The 22,442-nt window shown below is 38.9% G+C and overlaps 1 protein-coding gene across 1 annotated transcript in view; it reads right to left on the reverse strand.

Moving 5' to 3' along the window:
- Positions 1-293: 293 nt before the first annotated feature.
- The window catches only part of RAD51 (RAD51 recombinase), a 30,209-nt gene continuing 8,060 nt past the window's right edge, over positions 294-22,442 (reverse strand). The window contains exons 3-10 of the mRNA XM_036084245.2: positions 22,193-22,330; positions 14,299-14,416; positions 12,224-12,315; positions 8,481-8,575; positions 1,827-1,940; positions 1,369-1,498; positions 1,059-1,180; positions 294-611 (exon numbers count right to left, since the gene is read on the reverse strand). Coding sequence (XP_035940138.1) covers positions 488-611; positions 1,059-1,180; positions 1,369-1,498; positions 1,827-1,940; positions 8,481-8,575; positions 12,224-12,315; positions 14,299-14,416; positions 22,193-22,330 — 933 coding nt within the window. The 3' untranslated portion in view covers positions 294-487. The remainder of the gene's footprint in view (positions 612-1,058; positions 1,181-1,368; positions 1,499-1,826; positions 1,941-8,480; positions 8,576-12,223; positions 12,316-14,298; positions 14,417-22,192; positions 22,331-22,442) is intronic.

Below are 22,442 nucleotides of genomic sequence, written 5' to 3' on the forward strand. Positions count from 1 at the left end.
AAATTCTTACATAAGATAATTTAGGCAAACTAACTTAACAATCTGCTTCTGACTGACAGAATTTTACTGGCAGAAAGAAAAGAACCTATGAGGAGACCCACTTTCTTTGCCACACAGGCATTTCAACATTATTCAGACAGTGAGAGAAGAATCCAGTCTCCCCAGCTTCTGTCTGCAAGAGAACTAAAGATTGTACAGTAGACAGCTGTTAGTTCTGAGTCAAGGCACTATGTGAAAGGTATTGCTTCCCCCGAAATAATTCACATAGAAATTAATACACTCCAGACGGAATAAACATTTCAGATCAGTTTGTGACTACTGACCTGTCTCCTGTTTACACCATCAGAAAAGCTGATACAATAGCTGTTTTTCCGGAAGCCTTTTTCTGGCAGTCACAACAGGAAGAGGCCTATGAAGAACCCCAGGGAGCAGGCCTCTCCATTAGGCTGTAGCACTTAAGGTTTATCACAGGAAAAACCCCAATGTTTCAGTCTTTGGCATCTCCCACTCCATCTGCATTGATGGCAAACATAGCTTCAGCTTCAGGAAGACAGGGAGAGTCGTAGATTTTGCAGATTCTGGTTTCCCCTCTTCCTTTCCTCAGATACAGTCTGACCCGAAACAAAACAAAACAACCAGATGAAAGTTATAATTTAAAAATATTTTTCTTATTTATGGTAGATCTAATTTTTTTTTCAGACCTATATACTTCCTAGGACTTTGGGGAATTTTTCTGTATTCCTTAGGGGTATTTCCAACCCGGAGGAATCCACTCCTACCCTGCCCCCCACCTTAGTACATTTTCCACATTGAAACAATTTTTTAAAAATGAGGGAGAGGCATATCCTTCATATTCAGTCTTGCAAATTTGAGGGCTATTAATTCCTTTATAAAATGAAAGCAAATATATGCACTAATTAGAGCATGACAATTATGTTTAGCAAATGTGTCTAATTATACAACGGTAGCTTTAACTGGATTTAAATGGAAATGTATCTTCATGTCTACATCAGTTAATATGACATTTCAAGACGAAGTCGCCTATCCCATCACTTTACCTGGTTGTTGAAGCATGAGCAATGATATTTCCTCCAATAGGTTTTTTAGGATCTGCAGCAAACATGGCTGCTCCATCCACTTGGGCTACCACCTGGTTGGTGATTACCACTGCTACACCAAACTGATGGAGAAAGGATAAATGTCATTTTTTTGTGGCCAAAGGACCTTACTGCTGCCACCCCTTTCCCCACAAAGTAATGAATGATTAATATATCTTCCTATCTGTGAAACCAGGCCCTGATGTTCTGGCCTCCCAGCAAGGCCCCTGAAAATTAGGTAGGCATTCTCTGTCCTGATCCCACAACTTACCTCATCAGCAAGTCGCAGAAGCATCCGCAGAAACCTGGCCAAGTGCATCTGCCTGGCTGAAAGCTCCCCTCGACCCGAATAGTCCGTTCTGTAGAGAGCAGTGGCACTGTCTACAATTAGCAGTGCATACCTACAGTGAACAAGGACTCTATGAAGCCTATTTCGAGCCTGTGTCAAATTCTGCTCCCTTCCTCACTACCTTGAGCTTTCATATTCAGTTACACTTGTACATAAATGTTTTATTAAAATATTTGTACAGCATTCGTGTCTGAGGCACTATATAACATGTAAAGTTTCCAGTAAGTTCAAGTGGATTATGGCAGTGACTTGACCTGAACCACAATGCAACAGTGTCAGACTAAGAACTAAAACTTAAATCTCCCCATTTCTATTTCAAGTTACTATCAATTTGGCCAAATAGCCTATATAAGATTCAGTGTCTTCCACTAAGCACATACCTAGATTCTACCATCATGGCTGATGCTTGATAAAGGAGCTGGGTCTGGTGGTCTGTGTTGAACCCTCGAGCATATGCTACATTATCCAGGACATCACTGCCAGAGAGGCCATATCTAGAAGCGAAATAGAGAACATTTTTAGACTGCAAAGAAAACTCAGGAAGACTAGAAATTAATCTCTAGCAAAGTGATTGCTTGATTAGGTAAGAAGTGTTAAGGCTAAAGAATATTAATTCCCTTTCTATTAGAAGTCCAGGCAAACTAGAAAGAAATGACAGCAGCAACTGCTTTGGAGTAGATCTGCTGAACAGGACTTCAGGATAAATCAGATTTAGTCTTTGAGGACTCCTGAGCCAAAACAAATTTCCAAATATCATGTTCCAAATGTTCTCCTGGAAAAACCAATGCAACATGACAGAATTGGAACTGAAACAAAACGAATCACTGAAAGATCAATTAAATTCATATAAATTGTTGTTATAGAGGAATAAAACCTTTTTTTTTTTAAGAGAGGGAGAGAGGGGGTTTGAGGGGCAGAGGGAGAGAATCTGCAGCAGGCTCCATGCCCAGCACAGAACCCAACTTCGGGCTCCATCTCACGACCCTGAGATTATGACCTGAGCTGAAATCAAGAGTCAGATGCTTAACCACATGAGCCACCCAGGCGCCCCTAGGAATAAAACCTTCTAAACAAGCACTCAAAACTTTAAGAAGTACAAGTAGATTTCATTTCTCCTATTCTTCCTTGCTAATAACTAGTTACAGTTAAAACATTATATGACATGTATCCAGTATAATTAAAACTGATACCTTAATTCATCTTATACCTCAATGATTTTTTTCCTTCGCATTTAAAAAAGGCAAATAAGGGGCGCCTGGGTGGCTCAGTCAGTTAAGTGTTCAACTCTTGATTTTGGCTCAGGTCATACCTCATGGTCGTGTGATGGAGCCCCACATCAGGCTCAGTGCTGGGCGTGAAGTCAGCTTGGGATTCTTTCTCCCTCTGCCCCTCTAGTGCCCCCCCCCCACCCCGTGCTCTCCCACTCTCACTCTCAAAAAAAAAAAAAAAAGGCAAATAAGGTATTTGCTATTTTTTTTCTTTTTATTAACATACAATGTATTGTTTCAGTGGTACAGGTCTGTGATTCATCAGTCTTACACAATTCACAGCGCTCACCATAACACATACCCTCTCCAATGTTTATCACCCAGCCACCCCATCCCTCCCACCCCCGACCACTCCAGCAACCCTCAGTTTGTTTCTTGAGATTGAGTCTCTTATGTTTTGTCTCCCTCTTTGGTTTCGTCTTATTTCATTTTTCCCTCCTTTCCCCTATGATCCTCTGCCTTGTTTCTCAAATTCCACTTATCAGTAAGATCATATGATAATTGTCTTTCTCCGATTGACTTATTTCGCTTAGCATAATACCCTCTAGTTCCGTCCACGTCGTTGCAAATGGCAAGATTTCATTTTTTTTGATGGCTGCATAATATTCCACTGTATATATATACCACATCTTCATTATCCATCTGTTGATGGACATCTAGGCTCTTTCCATAGTTTGGCTATTATGGACATTGCTATTAACATTGGGGTGCAGGTGTCCCTTTGGATCACTACATTTGTATCTTTGGGGTAAATACCCAGTAGTGCAATTGCTGGGTCGTAGGGTACTCTATTTTCAACTTTTTGAGGAACCTCCACACTGTTTTCCAGAGTGGCTGCACCAGCTTGCATTCCCACCAACAGTGTAGGAGGGTTCCCCTTTCTCCACATCCTCACCAACATCTGTCGTTTCCTGACCTGTTAATTTTAGCCATTCTGACTGGTGTGAGGTGATATCTCATTGAGGTTTTGATTGGTATTCCCCTGATGCCGAGCGATGTTGAGCACTTTTCCAAGTGTCTGTTGGCCATTTGGATGTCTTCTTTGCAGAAATGTCTGTTCATGTCTTCTGCCCATTTCTTGACTGAATCATTTGTTCTTTGGGTGTTGAGTTTAAGAAGTTCTTTATAGATTTTGGATACTAGCCCTTTATCTGGTATGTCATTTGCAAATATCTTCTCCCATTCTGTTGGATGTCTTTTGGTTTTGTTGACTGTTTCCTTTGCTGTGCAAAAGCTTTTTATCTTGATGACGTCCCAATAGTTCATTTTTGCCCTTGCTTCCCTTGCCTTTGGTGATGTTTCTAGGAAGAAGTTGCTGCGGCTGAGGTCGAAGAGGTTGCTGCCTGTGTTCTCAAGGATTTTGATGGATTCCTGTCTCACATTTAGGTCTTTCATCCATTTTGAGTCTATTTTTGTGTGTGGTGTAAGGAAATTGTCCAGTTTCATTCTTCTGCATGTGGCTGTCCAATTTTCCCAACACCATTTGTTGAAGAGACTATCTTTTTTCCATTGGACCTTCTTTCCTGCTTTGTCGAAGATTAGTTGACCATAGAGTTGAGGGTCCATTTCTGGGCTCTCTATTCTGTTCCATTGATCTATGTGTCTGTTTTTGTGCCAGTACCATACTGTCTTGATGATGAGAGCATTGTAATAGAGCTTGAAGTCCAGAATTGTGATGCTTCCAGCTTTGCTTTTCTTTTTCAACATTCCTCTGGCTGTTTGGGGTATTTTCTGATTCCATACAAATTTTAGGATTATTTGTTCCATTTCTTTGAAAAAAGTGGATGGTATTTTGATAGGGATTGCACTGAATGTGTAGATTGCTCTAGGTAGCATAGACATTTTCACAATATTTCTTTTTCCAGTCCATGAGCATGGAACGTTTTTCCATTTCTTTGTGTCTTCCTCAATTTCTTTCATGAGTATTCTATAGTTTTCTGAGTACAGATTCTTTGCCTCTTTGGTTAGATTTATTCCTAGGTATCTTATGGTTTTGGGTGCAGTTGTAAATGGGATCGACTCCTTAATTTCTCTTCCTTCTGTCTTGTTGGTATATAAAGGTATTTCCTATTTTTTAAAAATTATTTTTTCCACCTCTGTAATGGCTACCTAAGACATGAATGCTTAACACTTTGAGCATTCACAAGTAAGACAATTTTCATTCTCATTAAATATACCATAATGGGGCATTTCTTTTTTTTTTTTTTTTCCTTAAAGATTTATTTTAGAGAGAGGAGGGGGAAGGGGCAAAGGCAGAGGGAGAGAGAATCTCAAGCAGATTCCATGCTGAGCACAGAGCCCCACATGGGGCTTGATCTCACGACTCTGAGATCATGAACTGAGCCAAAATCAAGAGTCAGATGCTCAACTGATGCGCCACCCAGGCACCCCAATGGGTCCCCATTTCTTCAAAGGTATTTTGATTTTATCCATTTATTGAGGCACAACTAAATGCCTGCATTTTTACAAAGCTTCTCTGCACTTCTCAAATAGATGTGATTTTCCTCTTCTGCACTTCCAGAAAACTTGGTTTAGGCCTCTTTATGGCATTTGTGAGAAGCTACCTTACCATTCTTTTACTAGACTACAAATTCCTTGAGGGAAAAGACTAAGCCTCTCTTACCTAGCACTTTTTTTATACCTAAATTCTGAATAAATGATACCGAATAAAGCTTCTATCCATAACCCAAACAAAAAGACAATCATATCACTTCAATCCAAGTAGTATTTTCATATTAATGTTAACCTAAAATCATTATAGTCCAAAAGTACAACACCGACTCCCTTATGTTATAATTTAAAAGAATCTGTTTAAGCAAAATCAAGGCATTCTTTGAGAACCCTAAGTTTCTATGTTTATGATTCTATCAGTCTTTTACAGAAGCAAGTCTATTCTATGTGGAGACTCTGATCTTTACAAAAGCATACACTACATTAACCTATTTTGAGATTTAGCTTTAGTTAATAGCTTTAATAGCTTTCCTCTGGTTTTTCCTCCCAGAGAGAATAGAAAAAACAAATATATATTTATAATATAAAATAATACAATAATAATAAATATACATGACATACAATTGACCATTTTAAGCTTTTTAAAATGTATACTCCAGTGGAGTAAGTACATTCCATGCCGTGCAACCATCACCACCATCCATGTCCACTTTTTATCATCCCAAACTGAAACTCTGTATCCCTCAAATAATAACCCCCAATTCTCCTCACTCCCTGCCCCTAGGAACCACTGTTCTACTTTCTGTCTTTATGAAATTGACTACTTCAGGTACCTCGTATAAGAGGAATCATTACAATCTTTGTCCTTTTGTAACTGGCTTATTTCACTTAGCATGTTTTTAAGATTCATCCATGTTGTAGCATGTGTGAGAATTTCCTTTTTTTTTTTTTTTAAAGATTTTATTTATTTGACAGAGAGAGACACAGCGAGAGAGGGAACATAAGCAGGGGGAATGGGAGAGGGAGAAGTAGGCTTCCCATGGAGCAGGGAGCCCGATGCGGGGCTCGATCCCAGGACCCTGGGATCATGACCTGAGCTGAAGGCAGACGCTTAACGACTGAGCCACCCAGGCACCCCAAGAATTTCCCTTTTTAAGATTACTATTCCATTTTATGTTTATATGACATTTTGTTTATCCATTCATCCAGTGATGAATAAGCCGGGTGTTTCCACCTTTGACTACTGTGACTAGTGCTATTATGAACACCAGTGTACAAGTATCTGAGTCCCTGTTTCAATTCTTTATATACTCAAAAGTGGAACTGCTGAATTTTACTATAATTCTATGTTTAATTTTTTGAGGATTCACCACACTATTATCCATTTTTGTTAATTTTATGTATAGTGTAAGGGTCTAAATTTATCTTTTTGCATGTTGATATTCACCTTCATTAGCACCATTTATTGAAAAGACAACTATTGAGGAACAATTAAATTGCCTTGGCATCTTTGTCAAAAATCAAGTGACTATAAATGAAAGAGCTCACTTCTGAATTCTTAATTCTGTTCCACTGATCCACATGTCTGTCCCATTCCAGCACCACACTGTCTTAATTATTGTTCCTTTATAGTAAGTTTTAAAATTAAGAAGACCAAGACCTCCAATTTTGTTCTCCTCCGCTACCCCAGAATGTTTTGGCTATTCTGGGTCCTACACATTTCCATATAAATTTTATAATCAGTTTGTTGATTTCTGCCCAAATGCTTCCTGAAATTACAGTAGGGATTGTGCTGAATTTCTAGATCAGTTTGAGGGACAATTATAACTTTAATAATTTTGTGTCTTCCAATCCATGAATATGGACTGTTTCTCTACGTAGATCTTCAATTTCTTTCAGCAATGTTTTGTAGTCTTCTGTTAAATTTATTTCTATTTTGATTTTTGATCATTTTGACAGTGAATGGAATTCAGTGCTGTGAATGACAGAATTGTTTTCTTAATTTTTCAATTGTTCACTGCTTGTATATGGAAACACAATGGATTTTTTGCAGAGTGACAATGTATCCTACAGCCTTGCTCAACTTAGTTCTAGTAGTTTTGTGTATATGCAGATTCCTTAGGATTTTCTACATACAGGATCATTTCATCGGTGAATAAAGACAGTTCTACATCTTCCATTCCAATCTGGATGCCTTTGATTTCATTTTCTCACCTGATTGCATTGACTAGGACCTCCAGTACATTCAGTATATTCCACCTTCAATGGAATGTAAATGGTGAGAGTGGACATCCTTGTATTGTTTGCGATCTTAAGGAGAAAGCACTCAGACTTCCACCATTAGGTACAGTAGCTATATGTTTTTTGAAGTGAGATATAGTCCCCAACCATTATGGTTAAATTGCTTATTTTGCTTTTCAATTACGTCAGTTTTTGTTTCACATATTTTGGAGCCTGTTATTAAGGTATGGATATGTTTGTAATTGTTCTATTTTCCCAATGAACTGACTTTTTAATTATAAAATGTTCCTCTTTATCTCTAGTAATGTATTTTTTTTTTGTCTTAAAGTCTATACTGTCTGATATTAGTATAGCCAATTCTCTTACGGTTTCTGTTTGGATGCAGTGTCTTTTCCCGTTATTTTTTCTTTCGACCTATTTGTGTCTCTCAATCTACAGTGTTTCTCTAGAAAACAGCATATAGTTGGATGTAGTTTTTTATCCAGTCTGACAATAACTCATAGATTTTAAAGAGTGCTTTTTTGGGGCGCCTGGGTAGTTCAGTCATTAAGCCTGAGCCTTTGGCTCAGGTCATGATCCCAGAGTCCTGGGATCGAGCCCCGCGTCGGGCTCCCTGCTCAGCGGGAAGCCTGCTTCTTCTTCTCCCACTCCCCCTGCTTGTGTTCCCTCTCTCGCTGTCTCTGTCAAATAAATACATAAAATCTTTAAAAAAAAAAGAGTACTTTTTTTTCTAAGGAAGGTCATTCTTCTGAACTACACATATAACTTTGGGATTTAGACCAGTAAGAAAAGAAACACTCTTCAGACATACAAACCCTGGCAATCACTACAGTGACAGGTGCAGCCAGATTTCTCTCATCTTAGGGGCGCTTGGGTGGCTCAGTCAGTTAAGCATCTGCCTTCGGCTCAGGTCATGATCCTGGGGTCCTGGGATTGAGCTCGGTGTCTGGCTCCCTGCTCAGTGGGGAGCCTGCTTCTCCCTCTCTCTCTGTCCCCCCAGTTCTTGCTCTCTCTCTCAAATAAATAAAATATTTAAAAAAAAAAAAAGATCTCTCATCTAATTCAGTAACCTACCTCTCAGCCACTGCTAGCAGTCGTTCTGGCCTAAAGGTACCCTCAGTGTCAATGTACATGGCCTTTCCTTCTCCTCCACCTCGGTCAATGGGAAGCTAGACAGAACAAAAAGAACAGTGTGGAAATTAACACTGTACTTCTGATATAACTAATCAACTTCCCCACGCACCCCCAATAAAGCAGAGGGAAAAAAACATTTTAAAGAGTCAATCAGAAGTAGAGAGGAGGAGGCATTCCCTTCTGATAGAAATACAGCTAGTAGTAGATATGAAACTCCTGGTGTTCCACAGCATGCAAAGCCAGACTCTTGCCAGAGTTGGACTGCTTGGAAATACAGTCAAGTAGGTGATAAAATTCTGTGACTGAATACCAACACAAGATCGAACAATTCTCTCAAGAGTACAAACCTTTGAAACATCATTTACTACCTTAGCTTTAATAAGTTAGAGACCCTGATCCAATACCCAATTAATTTTGTCACATCCAGACCACACTTACACTTCACTTTATTAGGCAGAGTTTGCTTCTGCGGGTCCCTAAAGGGGCTTGGCAATGCCCCAGGGGCATTCTTCGTAAGTTTAAAGTATGACCGAGAGAGAAGAAAAAAGGTGTTTATTCCAATAGTATCTACAGATGTTAAAAATAAACAAAAGGAGAAAAAGGAAAATAGAGTTAAAAAAAAAAGAAAGAAAAGGGAGGAATGCCATCAATATTGTCTTATGAGCTACTTAGGGAATTCTTGGTTTTAGGCTACCCATCCTATGCCAGACACCTTTGAGTTCTACAAATTTTATGTGAATGATGCTAAAGGGCAGTTTCCACCCTAGCAATCTACTTTGGAGCAATAATTCACCTTTAAATTCTGAGGAAAATCCTTTAGGACATTTCACAGTAAGGGCCAAGAAGCATCAAATTTTCTTTCTTTTCCTATTTCTGAGAAAATATTTTTAAAAATCATGCAAGTACTATATCCTTGTATTAAAAATTCACACAATATAGAAATGAGTAAAAATCGAAAGCTCTTCTTTATCACTCCCATCTTCCAGAAGTAATCTTCCAGATCATCATCACCTATGCATTTTCACACAACACTCTTCATATGTGGTTCTGCCATTACTATGTAAACTTGAGAATATTAATCCCAGTGTCCTTTCCTTAAAATGTAGATAAAACCCACCTTATGGGATTGTTCTGAAGATTAAGTAACTCACAAAGTGTTAAGACAGTGCCTGACATACAGAAAGGACTTCGAGAACTGATGATATTCTCCACCTCTAAGGCACTGACCTTAGCTCAGTTACAGAGGCTTTGTTAATTCGGAAAAGGAAAAATGATTGTTATCATTTCAAATGTTGGCAGATAAATCTTTTAAATCCTAAGAATCCATGGAAGGAGCAAAGGATATGTATACAACAAAAGAGGGTCTTGACAAAGGAAAGGTTTGGAATCACTGGCCAAGAGGACAGCAAACGCTTAGTTTTTTGAGGAGGAGAAAATCTTGACACTTAAGGGCTAAAAATTAAAGAATTAAGATGAATGAGGATCCCCATTTCTCTCACTTTCTGTTATCTTTAGTGCTAGCAAGAGAGGAAGCTCTTTTCCAGCTACAAAGACCTCTGTGGGCAGAAGGGAGACCATAGTTGACTGGGCATAGGTAGGAAGACTGACAGAAAAATGGACAAGGTCCCAGTGTATTATTGAGCCAAATTTCAAGGGGATGGACCGCATACTCTACACTCCAGCCCATTCTGTCTCCTCCGTCTTGCCCCTCAGTGCCATTGTAGTCATCTTGTATTACTGGACGGGAACACCACCACCAAGTTAGCTATTTTCATAGTACCATAATTTAACTCTTCTTCCTATTTTACATTGATGTAGGTTGTTTTGAACTTTCACCATTTTATAATGCTGTGGTGCAAATTCCTTGTACATTTATCCTTGACTATATGTGAAAAGTTGTGTAAGCCACATTTTCTGTCAAAGGGTATATGCATTTAAAATTGGTATGTATGATAAATTGTCTTCTCTGAATTTTAAAATTAGTCTAGTACTTTAAAGAAACATGGTCTGTTCATTTTTGTGATCTGTGGCTCTCAACTTTATGTAACTTCATTATTAGACAGAGATCTAATGTAATAGAGTTTCACTTCATTAAGGTAAGAAAATCTGAACAAATGAGAGCAGATAATGTTTAGATTTAAGCCGTAATCTAACATCCTCTCTATACCTCTAGTTCTAGCTCTTAGGCTGGTGAAATGTAATCCTTTCTGTAATTAATGAATTAGCATCCTTTTTCTCTCTTTTTAAAAAAGATTTTATTTATTCATTTGAGAGAGAGCAAAAGAGGCAGAGAAAGCACAAGCGGGGGAGAGGCAGAGGGAGAGGGAGAAGCAGACTCCCCGCTGAACTGGGAACCCAACGTGGGGCTCGATCCCAGGACCTGGAGATCATGATCTGAGCCAAAGGCAGATGCTTAACCTTTTGAGACATCCAGGCGCCTCTTCTCTCTTTTTTTGGGGGGGGGGAGGAGGAAGGGTGGAGGGAGAGAGAGACTCTCAAGCAGGCTTCACGCCCAGCTCAGGGCTTGATCTCATGACCCTGAAATCATGACCTGAGCCGAAATCAAGAGTCGGACACTTAAACTACTGAGCCACCCCCTAATCTATTACTTCGATAAAACATGATCTTAGGCATTAATTCACTGTGTCTGTTTCCAAATCCTCCCATGAATGAAACTATAAGTAAAAAAAGTTTTGGAAGAGATACTTAATACAGAGGTAAAGCAGAAAATGGAGGAGTAGAGTCCTTGAGAAGGTGGTCAGAGGTAGTAACCAGATAACACTGATAGCATGCGGTTTTGAAAAGAAAAGGGACACTTTTTCCATTGTAGCCCAAGATAAGAAAAGATGGGTATAATTGTAGGTGGATTTATAAATTTGATGTGAAGAGCAGGTTGGTCATTGGCTGAGTGAGCGTTCAAGAGGAGCATGAAGGTTTGAGAAGAAAGAACAAAGCATGAGAACTGTCTTACTGAATGGGAAAAAAAATGCCTCAACAAATTTAGTAGGTCTGCTAAGCAGTATTGAATGTTAATCTGATGTCTTTCAACTTGAATTTAAAGACAATCAGCTTTATGGTATGATTTTTCTCCAGTATGATCAGCTATTAAGGAACAGGTACTAAAAAGACAGTTCTCATGGGGAGCCTAGGTAGCTGAGTTGGTTAAGCGACTGCCTTTGGCTCAGGTCATGATTTCGGAGTCCTTGGAGCCAGTCTGCCATCGGCCTCCCTGCTCAGCAGGGAGTCTGCTTCTCCCCCTCACCAAGTCATGCTCTCTCTTGCTCACTCTTGCTCTCTCAAAAAAAAAAAAAAAAATCTTAAAAAAGAAAAAAAAAAAAAGACAGTTCTCAAAGAAGCCTCTGAGAAGGGTTCATCTAAGACTGACATCTCTCTAGGTGGTGAATATATATCTGAGGAATGACTTTAATGGTGAATCATAAAATCTAGACTACTGAAGAGGGCAGGTGAAAACAGGGGAGGCATAGTGGATGATAAGAAAACATCTGAAACAATGATGAAATAATCTGAAAACAATGACGTGAAAGTTTCTAGGATGTGGAAGAATTCTGCAGTAGGAGTCTATGAGTCTTAGGGATAAAGTGCCCTTAATGTCCATCCCAAAAGGTGCTTGCAAATAGCAATCAGCTAATTTTTGCTGATGTGGTTAGAGCCCAAAAGCTTACCTGGCATGTTACAGCCAGCGTATGACAGATTTGAGTCTTCCCAGTTCGGAATTCTCCAAACATCTCTGTGATGGATCCTGTTTCAATTCCTCCTAAAAGAGCAGTAAGAAACACCTCTTAGTAAAATACAAATGTTTAGAAACAATAATCCTAGAAATGTCCTTGGAACTCATCAGAAAGATGTATACATAATTTGGAAATTCAATTTTCAACAAGCAACAGCTTTTAAAATACTTTATTTTGAAATAATTCTAGATTTACAGAAAATCACAAAGAAATGTACAGGGAGGATCCATGAATTCTTTTTTTTTTTTAAAGATTTTATTTATTTAGGGGCGCCTGGGTGGCTCAGTTGTTAAGCGCCTGCCTTTGGCTCAGGTCATGATCCCAGAGTCCTGGGATCGAGCCCCACATCAGGCTCCCTGCTCCACGGGAAGCCTGCTTCTCCCTCTCCCGCTCCCCCTGCTTGTGCTCCCTCTCTCGCTGTGTCTCTCTCTGTCAAATAAATAAATAAAATCTTTAAAAAAAAAAAAGGGCGCCTGGGTGGCTCAGTTGGTTAAGTGACTGCCTTTGGCTCGGGTCATGATCCTGGAGTCCCTGGATCGAGTCCCGCATCGGGCTCCCTGCTCGGCGGGGAGTCTGCTTCTCCCTCTGACCCTCCCCGCTCTCATGTGCTCTCATTCTCTCTCTCTCAAATAAATAAAATAAATAAAATCTTTAAAAAAAAAAAAGATTTTATTTATTTAGGGATACCTGGTTGGCTCAGTCGGTTAAGCATCTGCCTTTGGCTCAGGTCATGACCCCGGGGGCCTGGGATTGAGTCCCACATCAGGCTCCTTGCTCAGTGGGGAGCATGCTTCTCCCTCTGCCTGCCTCTCCCTCTGCTTGTGCTCGCTCTCTTCCCCCCATCTCTCTCTGGCAAATAATTAAATAAAATCTTAAAAAAAAAAAGATTTTATTTATTTATTTCACAGAAAGAGAGAGAGAGTGATAGAGTGAGCACATGCAGGGGGAGCGGCAGGCAGAAGGAGAGAGAGAAGCAGGCTCCCCATGGAGCAGGGAGCCCGATGTGGGGCTCGATCCCAGGACCCCAGGATCATGACCTGAGCCAAAGGCAGACGCTTAACCAACTGAGCCACCCAGCACCCTGGTCCCAAGAATTCTTCACTCAGCCTCCCCCAGTGTTAACATCTTACATAACCACAGTATCAGTATCAGAAAACTGTCAGCGATACAGCCCAGAGTTTGTTCAGATTTCTCTAGTTATAAATGCACTCATCTCATTTGTATATATGTGTACAGTTCTATGCAATTTTATCACATCTGTAGCTTCATGTAACTACCACCACAATCAAGATATAGAACTATACCATCACAAGTCAATAAGCAGTAAATGTAAAAATTATAGAGATATCATCTAACATTTACTAAATGTTTCTTGTGTACCTGGCATTGTGCTATGCATATATATGTACCATTTCATTTAATTCCAATAACCTATAAGGTAGGAAGTCTTTTTATCCTCACCATGAAGACAATAAAACTGAAGCACAGAGATATTAAGTAATTTGCACATATTCCTGAATGCATACTATTTTGCACCCTAAATAAAAGAAAACTTAAATGATTAAATATTTGGGGAAACAACAAGAAACAAATCTAACCTTGCAACAATTTAGGACAGCAATGTTCTCAAAAGTTCAAAAACTACAGGTTTCCATAAAGTCCAAAAGTTTAGTGTGCACTACTGTGCACTACCATGCATTGATGCTATAACACAGTATTCAAACATGGAGTGTTTTATCAGATTTTCCACTTTGTGTTAAAGTAAGCAGAGGATGCTTACTCTCTCTCTGAATGCAGTATTAAACAGAAATTCAATTATTTCATTGGCAGATAATTTTAGTATAAGTAAGGTTCCTCCCGGCAGCAGTCTTACTTCTTCAATGTGGATAGTTCTCTTATCTCTTAATCATATCTAACACATAAATTCTACCCAAATACTTTAGTTTTGTTCTGTGACTTGGATGCTTTGCTAACTGCAGTTTACAGAAGATGAAAAGGGATTACTATACCTTGAAGTAATTTGTCAAGTTCTTTTGAGCCAGTAGTAATCTGTATGATCTCTGACCGCCTTTGGTGGAACTCAGTTGCAGTAGTGAAACCCATTGGAACTAATTTAGCTGCCTCAGTCTGGGAAAAATAAGAAATGTCAAATCAACAAAATATGATTATTAGTAAAACAAGAATCAGACATACTGCGGGAAGAGACAAATTCTAACAAAATTTCCAGAGTGCTTTCTCTTTAAAAAGTCATCAAAAGGAACGCCGGGGTGGCTCAGTCGGTTAAACGTCTGCCTTCGGCTCAGGTTATGATCCCAGGGTCCTTGGATCGAGTCCTGCATCGGGCTCCTTGCTCAGCAGGGAACCTGCTTCTTCCTCTGCCTGCCACTACCCCTGCTTGTGCTCACTCTCTCTCTGACAAATAAATAAAATCTTAAAAAAATAATAAATAAAAAGTCATCAATATACTAATAGTTTTAGTTCTAGGATTATTTTATCTCTCTGGCAACTAAAGGATAAGCTAATTTAGAGACTCCATGAAATTAATTTTTTAATTGTTAATTCAAGTAATACATCCACATAGTAAATAAAAAAAAAACCTATTATAGACCCACACATATGTACTTCGCCCGACTTATGACAAATGTGACGATACAGTATGAAGTCTAACAAAATATTTAAATTCTCATTTCCTGTTCCATCAACCAGACTGTATCTCTTAACCTCCTACTTTGTTAAATGAGGACATCTGTCCTTTAATGTCTTTTCCCTCCATGTCTACCTTCCCCATCTCTGTCAGCTGTACCTTTTCTTTTACGCTGTCAAGGTTGAAAACATTTATATCCCATTTTTCAGTTATTGATAAGTTTTCAATAATCAGTCTACCAATTAATTCCAAAATTTAAAAATAAGTGCATTCAGGAGCGCCTGGATAGTGCAGTTGGTTAAGCATCGAACCCTTGGTTTCAGCTCAGGTCATGATCTCAAGGTACTGGGACTGAGCCCTGCTTCAGACTCCGTACTCAGCACGGAGTCTGCCTGAGATTCTTTCTCCCTCTCCTTCTGCACCTCCTGCTCGTGCTTATGTGCTTTTTCTCTAAAATAAATGAAAGATACTAGAAAAAGCACACTAAACAAACTAAGCAGAAGGAAGGAAGGAAGATTAGAGTAGAAACTAATAACACAGAGACTAGAAATCGAGAAAAATCAATGAAACCAGGAGTTGGTTCTTTGAAAATCAGCAAAATTGATAAACCTTTAGCTAGATCAAGAAAAAAAAGACTCAAATCACAAATCAGGAACAAAAGGACATTACTATCAACCTTACAAAAACAGAATTCTATGCCAACAAATTAGATAACTTCAATGAAATAAGCAAATTCCTAGAAAGATACAAACTATTAAAACTCAATAATCCAAAACTCATAAAAATCAAGTCAAGGCACAAATGATTAGTTGAACCTAAATCTATAAGATTTTATTTATTTATTTGTCAGAAAGAGAGAGCGAGCAAGCACAAGCCAGGGGAGCGGCAGGCAGAGGGAGAAGCAGGTTCCCCGCTGAGCAAGGACCCCAATACGGCACTCGATCCCAGGACTATGGGATCATAATCTGCACTGAAGGCAGACGCTTAACCAACTGAATCACCCAGGCGTCCCTGAATCTAAATTCTGTAAAATAAACAGTCTATTAAAAAAAAAAAAAAGTCTGAATACATCCACAGCAAGTAGAGATTAAACTTATCATTTAAAAACTCCACAGGGTGTCTGGGTGGCTCAGTGGTTAAGCATCTGCCTTCGGTTTAGGTCATGATCCCAGGGGCCTGGGATCGAGCCCCACATGGGGCTCCCTGCTCTGCGGGAAGCCTGCTTCTCCCTCTCCCACTCCCCCTACTTGTGTTCACTCTCTCACTGTGTCTCTGTCAAATAAATAAATAAATAAATCTTAAAAAAAAAAAAAGTAAAAACTTTACACAAAGAAAAAAGAAAATCAATGAATAGCTGAGTAGTAGCTTTAAATTATTCTCTAAACTTCTCTAACACTATCTCACTTGAAAACTCATTACATTTATATTACAGCTTTGTAAATTTAATTCATTGCAGCACCAAACACAGTGTGCTAGAAGTACAATTCTTTCACTAAAATTCCAATGTTAACAACTCAGTGTCCCTCATAGGTTTCTGCTGTGAAATTCAAATCATTTCTTTTTTATATGCCACCAGTTTTAAAATCATGGTCCATTTTACCTTGCTTTTATATCTGAGTCATGTCTTTCTCCAGTGTTTTCTGACTTTATCATTTCTCAAATTTACCAACCTCTCAATCTTACCATGTATTCTACTGAAACCCTTCTACCTGAAGTTCCTTCTCTTCTCCAAACTGGGCTGTTTGCTCTCTAGGTTAACTACTGTCCCCCACCCTCCTTCACTGAGTACTTGAGTTGGGGTCTAACCTAGATCCTTTGTTTTCCACCCTCATTTTGTTGAAGTATATCCTCAAGTAACTTCCTAAGAAAGTGGATAAGAGAAAAATATTCTGAATTCTTTTATTTCTGAAAATGTTTTATTCTGCCCAAGTACTTGGTTAATAAAATTGCTGCAACAGAGTTCTAGGTTTAAAATTATTTTCCCTTAGGGGTGCCTAGGTGGCTCAGTCGGTTAAGCACCTGACTGCAGCTCAGGTCACGATCTTGGGGTCCTGGGATTGGGGCCCACGTTTGGCTCCATGCTCGGCGGGGAGTCTTCTTGTCCCTCTGCACCTCCACCCACTTGTACACTCTCTCAAATGAATTAAATCTTAAAAAAAAAAAAAATCATTTTCCCTCAGAACTTTGAAGGCATTATTCTACTAGTTTCTACCAGTCAGATTTCTGGCTAGCTCAGTTGGTGGAGCATGGAACTCTTGATCTTAGGGTTGAGTTCAAGCCCCACAATGGGTGTAGAGATTACTTAAAAAAATAAAATCTTAAAAAAAAAAAAAGGTAGTCTTTCTGATTTTTGTTCCTTTAGAATTGCTTTTTTCCTCTGAATTCTTTCAGAATCTTCTCTTTATGACTGGTAAACTGAAATTTCACACTCATATGTCTAGCTGTGGGTCTTTGACACTCCATGAGTTCTTACTATGCGAGATTTCTGCTTCCCTTTAGCTCTGGCAGATTTTCTGTTATTATATCTGAGAATTTCTTCCCTTCTTTTTTTCTATGATCTCTCTTCCTGTAACTTCTACTAATCTGCAGGAAAAATGAAGATTAATGAAAAATAGAAAATAAAAATACCAAAGCAGGGGGGTGAGTGAGACTATAAACCACTACTGAACCCTAATTAATGTATGCTGAAATATTTAGGGGGAAATGTATTGACATCTTCAACTTTCTTTGAAAAGTATAAAAAAAATCCAAGATGGACTGATTGTTGGATAGAGAGATGAATAGACAGGTGGTAAGTCAAATATATTAAAATGTTAATGGTAGAGTCTAGGTGGTGGGTGCATGAGTTTTCATTGTAAAATTCTTTCAGCATTACAGTAAGTTAATAAGAAAAAAACATAGGAGATGCTTTTCGTGTTTGTCATTTTTAACTCCTAAATTTTCTAGAATATGAGCCCTTACAGGAACAAAATATTATAACCAAGTGAAATGTGAAGTAAAAACCATGCAACTGCCTAATCTGGGAGAACTTTACTTCTATTCTCACACTTAATGTAATGCGTTACTTTCATCTGTGCTAGGTGAAGTCTTAAATCTATAGTTTTCAATAGCCAACAACTACCAGATCTTGGACACAAGACATAGAATGGTGAATAGAAGGAAAGTATTATGGGGCACCTGGGTGGTTCAGTCGGTTAAGCGACTGACTCTTGATTTCAGCTCAGGTCATGATCTCAGGGTTGTGAGATGGAGCCTGGTTGGGGCTCTGCACTCAGCAGGGAGTCAGCTTGGGATTCTCTCTCCCTCTGCCCTTCCTTCCACTGCACACATAAGTGCATGCATGTCCTCTAATAAATAAATCTTAAAAAATGAAAAATATTACAAAAAATGTGCTGAATCTGTCAGTGCTTACAGTACGCCAAGAGAACACAGTTCAACAAAAGCTAATTAAAATTAAACTTTGAAAATGTAGAAAAGATCACATAAAAATCTGTCACCTTCTGAATGAAATCGTTCATAAAATCTCTCTCAACCACTTTGATTTACATACTACAAATGGATTTTCTTTATTTTCCTTTCTCCACTGTAACAGTGGATATTCTTTTTGAAAATCTCAATTTCAGGAGCGCTTGGGTGGCGCAGTCAGTTGAGTGTTCGACTTTTGGTTTTGGCTCAGGTTGTGATCTCAGGGTTGTGAGATCAAGCCCCACATGGGGCTCCGTGCTCAGCATGGAGTTTTCTGCTCCAGATTCTCTTTCCCTCTCCCTTTGCCCTTCCCGTTCATGCGCTCTCTCTCTAAAATAAATACATCTTAAAAAAAAAAAGAAAAAAAAGAAGAAAACCTCAAAGACTTTGGGGGAATAGCTACAGTAACTGAAGAAATCTTTTTTTTTTTTTTTTAAGATTTTTATTGGGGCGCCTGGGTGGCTCAGTCGTTGAGCATCTGCCTTTGGCTCGGGTCGTGATCCCAGAGTCCTGGGATTGAGCCCCGCGTTGGGCTCCCTGCTCTGCGGGAGGCCTGCTTCTCCCTCTCCCTCTGCCCCTGCTTGTGTTCCCTCTCTCGCTGTGTTTCTCTGTCAAATAAATAAATAAAATCTAAAAAAAAAAAAAAAAAAAAAGATTTTTATTTATTTATTTATTTGACACAGAGAAAGAGATAGCGAGAGCAGGAACACAAGCACGGGCAGTGGGAGAGGGAGAAGCAGGCTTCCTGCCGAGCAGGGGGCCCCATGTGGGACTCGACCCCAGGACCCTGGGATCATGACCTGAGCCGAAGGCAGACACTTAATGACTGAGCCACCCAGGCACCCGACTGAAGAAATCTTTAAACTTTAAAAGCAAATAACATCATCAATCTTTATCTACTAGAAATTTACAATATATAATGTCTGAAATCAAAGAGGAAAGAAAAACAGACCTAGCTCTGTATCATTTTGCACATCTCATTTTGCTTTATTAAAGGTTTTTATTTGTGTTTTCATAAAAGCAGGACACTGATTTGAATTCTAAAACTAAGGTCTGACAAGGCATAAGCAAAGATCCTGTCAGGATTTGTTCTGTCACAAATATTAATGCCCAGAAAGAAAACAACCAATAGACTTTAGGGACACCTACTGGCATAGTATCACACATACTCTTTCGATGAGGTATTAGGGGCTCAGAACTGTCATTTCCAATTAAGTCACCACTTCAACAACATATCTGAATAATACAATAAATGACAACTTCAGAGGCGCCTGGGTGGCACAGCTGGTTAAACACACAACTCTTGGTTTAAGCTCAGGTCGTGATCTCAGGATTGTGAGACCTGAGCCCTGCATCAGGGTCCATGTTCAGATAAATAAATAAATCTTAAAAAAAAAAAAAAAAAAAGATAACTTCATACTTCCATGGATAGCAACATCTTTCCTCTAAGGACTTAAATTAAGAATGAAAACTTTGGGGACGCCTAGGTGGCACACTCGGTTAAGCATATGACTCTTGGTTTTGGCTTACTCAGGTCATGATCTCAGAGTCGTGAGATCAAGCTCATGTCGGAGTCTGCTTGGAATTCTCACTCCCTTTCCCTCTGCCCCTCCTGGTCATGCTCTTTCTCTCTTCTCTAAAAATAAATAAATAAATCTTTAAAAAAAAAAAAATTACTTTTCAGCCCTGAGTTACTATTATAAAGTGGTCTAAATAAATGAAGTAAAATCCCTGCCAGTGCTTAAAAATTCAAAGCTCTCAATATAATACCCAATAAAACAGAACTCATCAGGTTGTGTATGTATTAATATATGAAATAGTAAGTACTCACAAATCTCAGATATTGTTCATTTAACTAAGTTACATGGCAGTACATACACTGTAGCTAACCAATAACAGAGGATGCAGTCTTTTTGGAATATTCTTTAGGCTTTGAAGATCTTTTCAGAGAAAAATTTCTGTGAAACTACAATAGTAATGAACATAAAATATGAAAATGCAATTTTATAGATATTTACTTTACGCTATATAAAAGTTCAAGGGTAAAGCTAACCAAATGTGGGGCTCCTGGGTGGCTCAGTCGGTTGAGCGTCTGCCTTCGGCTCAGGTCATGATCCCAGGGTCCTGGGATTGAGCCCCACATCGGGCTCCCTGCTCCGCGGGAAGCCTGCTTCTCCCTCTCCCACTCCCCCTGCTTGTGTTCCCTCTCTCGCTGTGTCTCTGTCAGATAAATAAATAAAATCTTTAAAAAAAAAAAAAAGCTAACCAAATGTGTAACTACAGGGGCACCTGGGTGGCTCAGTCAGTTAAATATCTGCCTACGGCTCAGGTCATGATCACGGCGTCCTGGGATTGAGTCTTGAGTCGGGCTCCCTGCTCAGCGGGAAGTCTGCTTCTCGCTCTCCCTCCATCCCGCCCATTCATGCTCTAATAAATAAAATCTTTAAAAAAAAAACCCCATCTGTATAATAACTATATAAATACCAAAGGATAAGTGCATAAAATAAAATGTAATCATGGAGAATTATGAATGGTAAAGAAAAATTAATAGTAGCTGTAAGAGACTGGAGGAAAATGAGAAAAGATCATAATATGATAGGATGAAAATAACTGGATTCTAGTTTTAGTTCTGCCATTGCCTGCATGACCTTGAGTAAATAATTGAACCATTGTACCTTAAGTTTCTTTATCTGTAAAACAGAGATAATACTGACCCTACCTATTTTTCTCAGTGTTGTTATGAAGGTCAGATGAGAGTATGTATGAAAGGGATGAGATTTCAAAGTTAAAATGCCATATAAGGGATTACAAGGTTACTACTTCATTTCTATTAAGCCAGTAAAATCACTTATATCATTAAGGTTAAAAAAGAAAACAAAACTAAGCACATGATTTGAAATCACATTCTCTTGTCATTATTGAAGAATCTTGCCTATGATTAGTTAGCTAACTAGAAATAAAAACAACTTTTCTATTTGAAAGTAAAACTTGTTTATTATACAAAACGAAGAAACTTTAGAAAATCGAGGCAAAAATAAAAATTACTCACATTCTTTTTTTTTTTTTTTTTTTTTTTAAAGATTTTATTTATTTATTTGACAGAGAGAGAGATAGCGAGAGCAGGAACACAAGCAGGGGGAGTGGGAGAGGGAGAAGCAGGCTTCCTGCCGAGCAGGGAGCCCGACGTGGGACTCGATCCCAGGACCCCGGGATCATGACCTGAGCCGAAGGCAGACGCTTAACGACTGAGCCACTCAGGCGACCCAAAAATTACTCACATTCTTACCATCCAGAAATAACACCACAAATATTTTAGTGTATCTATCCTGTGTATGTGCTATACATATACACACATTTTTAAAAACAAAAATCAACCATGTATATATGTACAAACTTATGTGTTTTATTACCCTGCTTTCTTATATCAGGAACATTTTCCTATGTCAACGAATATTTTTTGAAACTCTTTTTAGTGGCTACATACTAATGAATGTATTTCTAAGGCACGAGATCATAATTTCTAGAAAGATAAGGTACATACCACTCACTGTTGGTGCGAATGCAAACTTGTCAACTTGGCGGTACTTATACCCCATGAAACTAATTTCCTTGAGAGAAAATCCCAATTTATGCCAGGAGGCACATTCAAAGATAATTAACTAGTGCAGTCACCTCCGCAAAGGGGAACACGATGACACAATAAGGGATGAAAGAGCAACACTGCAACTTTTCACTGTATATCCTTTTGTACTATTCCCACTAATGCCTCCCTACATCACATAAACAGTACTTACCAGAATTTTGTCAGCTTTGGCTTCACTAATTCCCTTAATATTTATTAGTTCCTTCTTTGGTGCATAGGCAACAGCCTCCACAGTATGGAATCCAGCTTCTTCCAATTTCTTCACATCATTGGCATTTATGCCACATTGCTGCAAGTGAAGAAAATCATGGATAAATGTAAGCTTCAGTTCTCTCATCTAATGTAGATATTTGCCCTACCCACTTCAGAGCTGTTTTGAAGAACTGTGATATTATATGCAA

This window comes from Halichoerus grypus, chromosome 8 (assembly GCF_964656455.1).
Source record: "Halichoerus grypus chromosome 8, mHalGry1.hap1.1, whole genome shotgun sequence".
Taxonomy (NCBI): Eukaryota; Metazoa; Chordata; class Mammalia; order Carnivora; family Phocidae; genus Halichoerus; species Halichoerus grypus.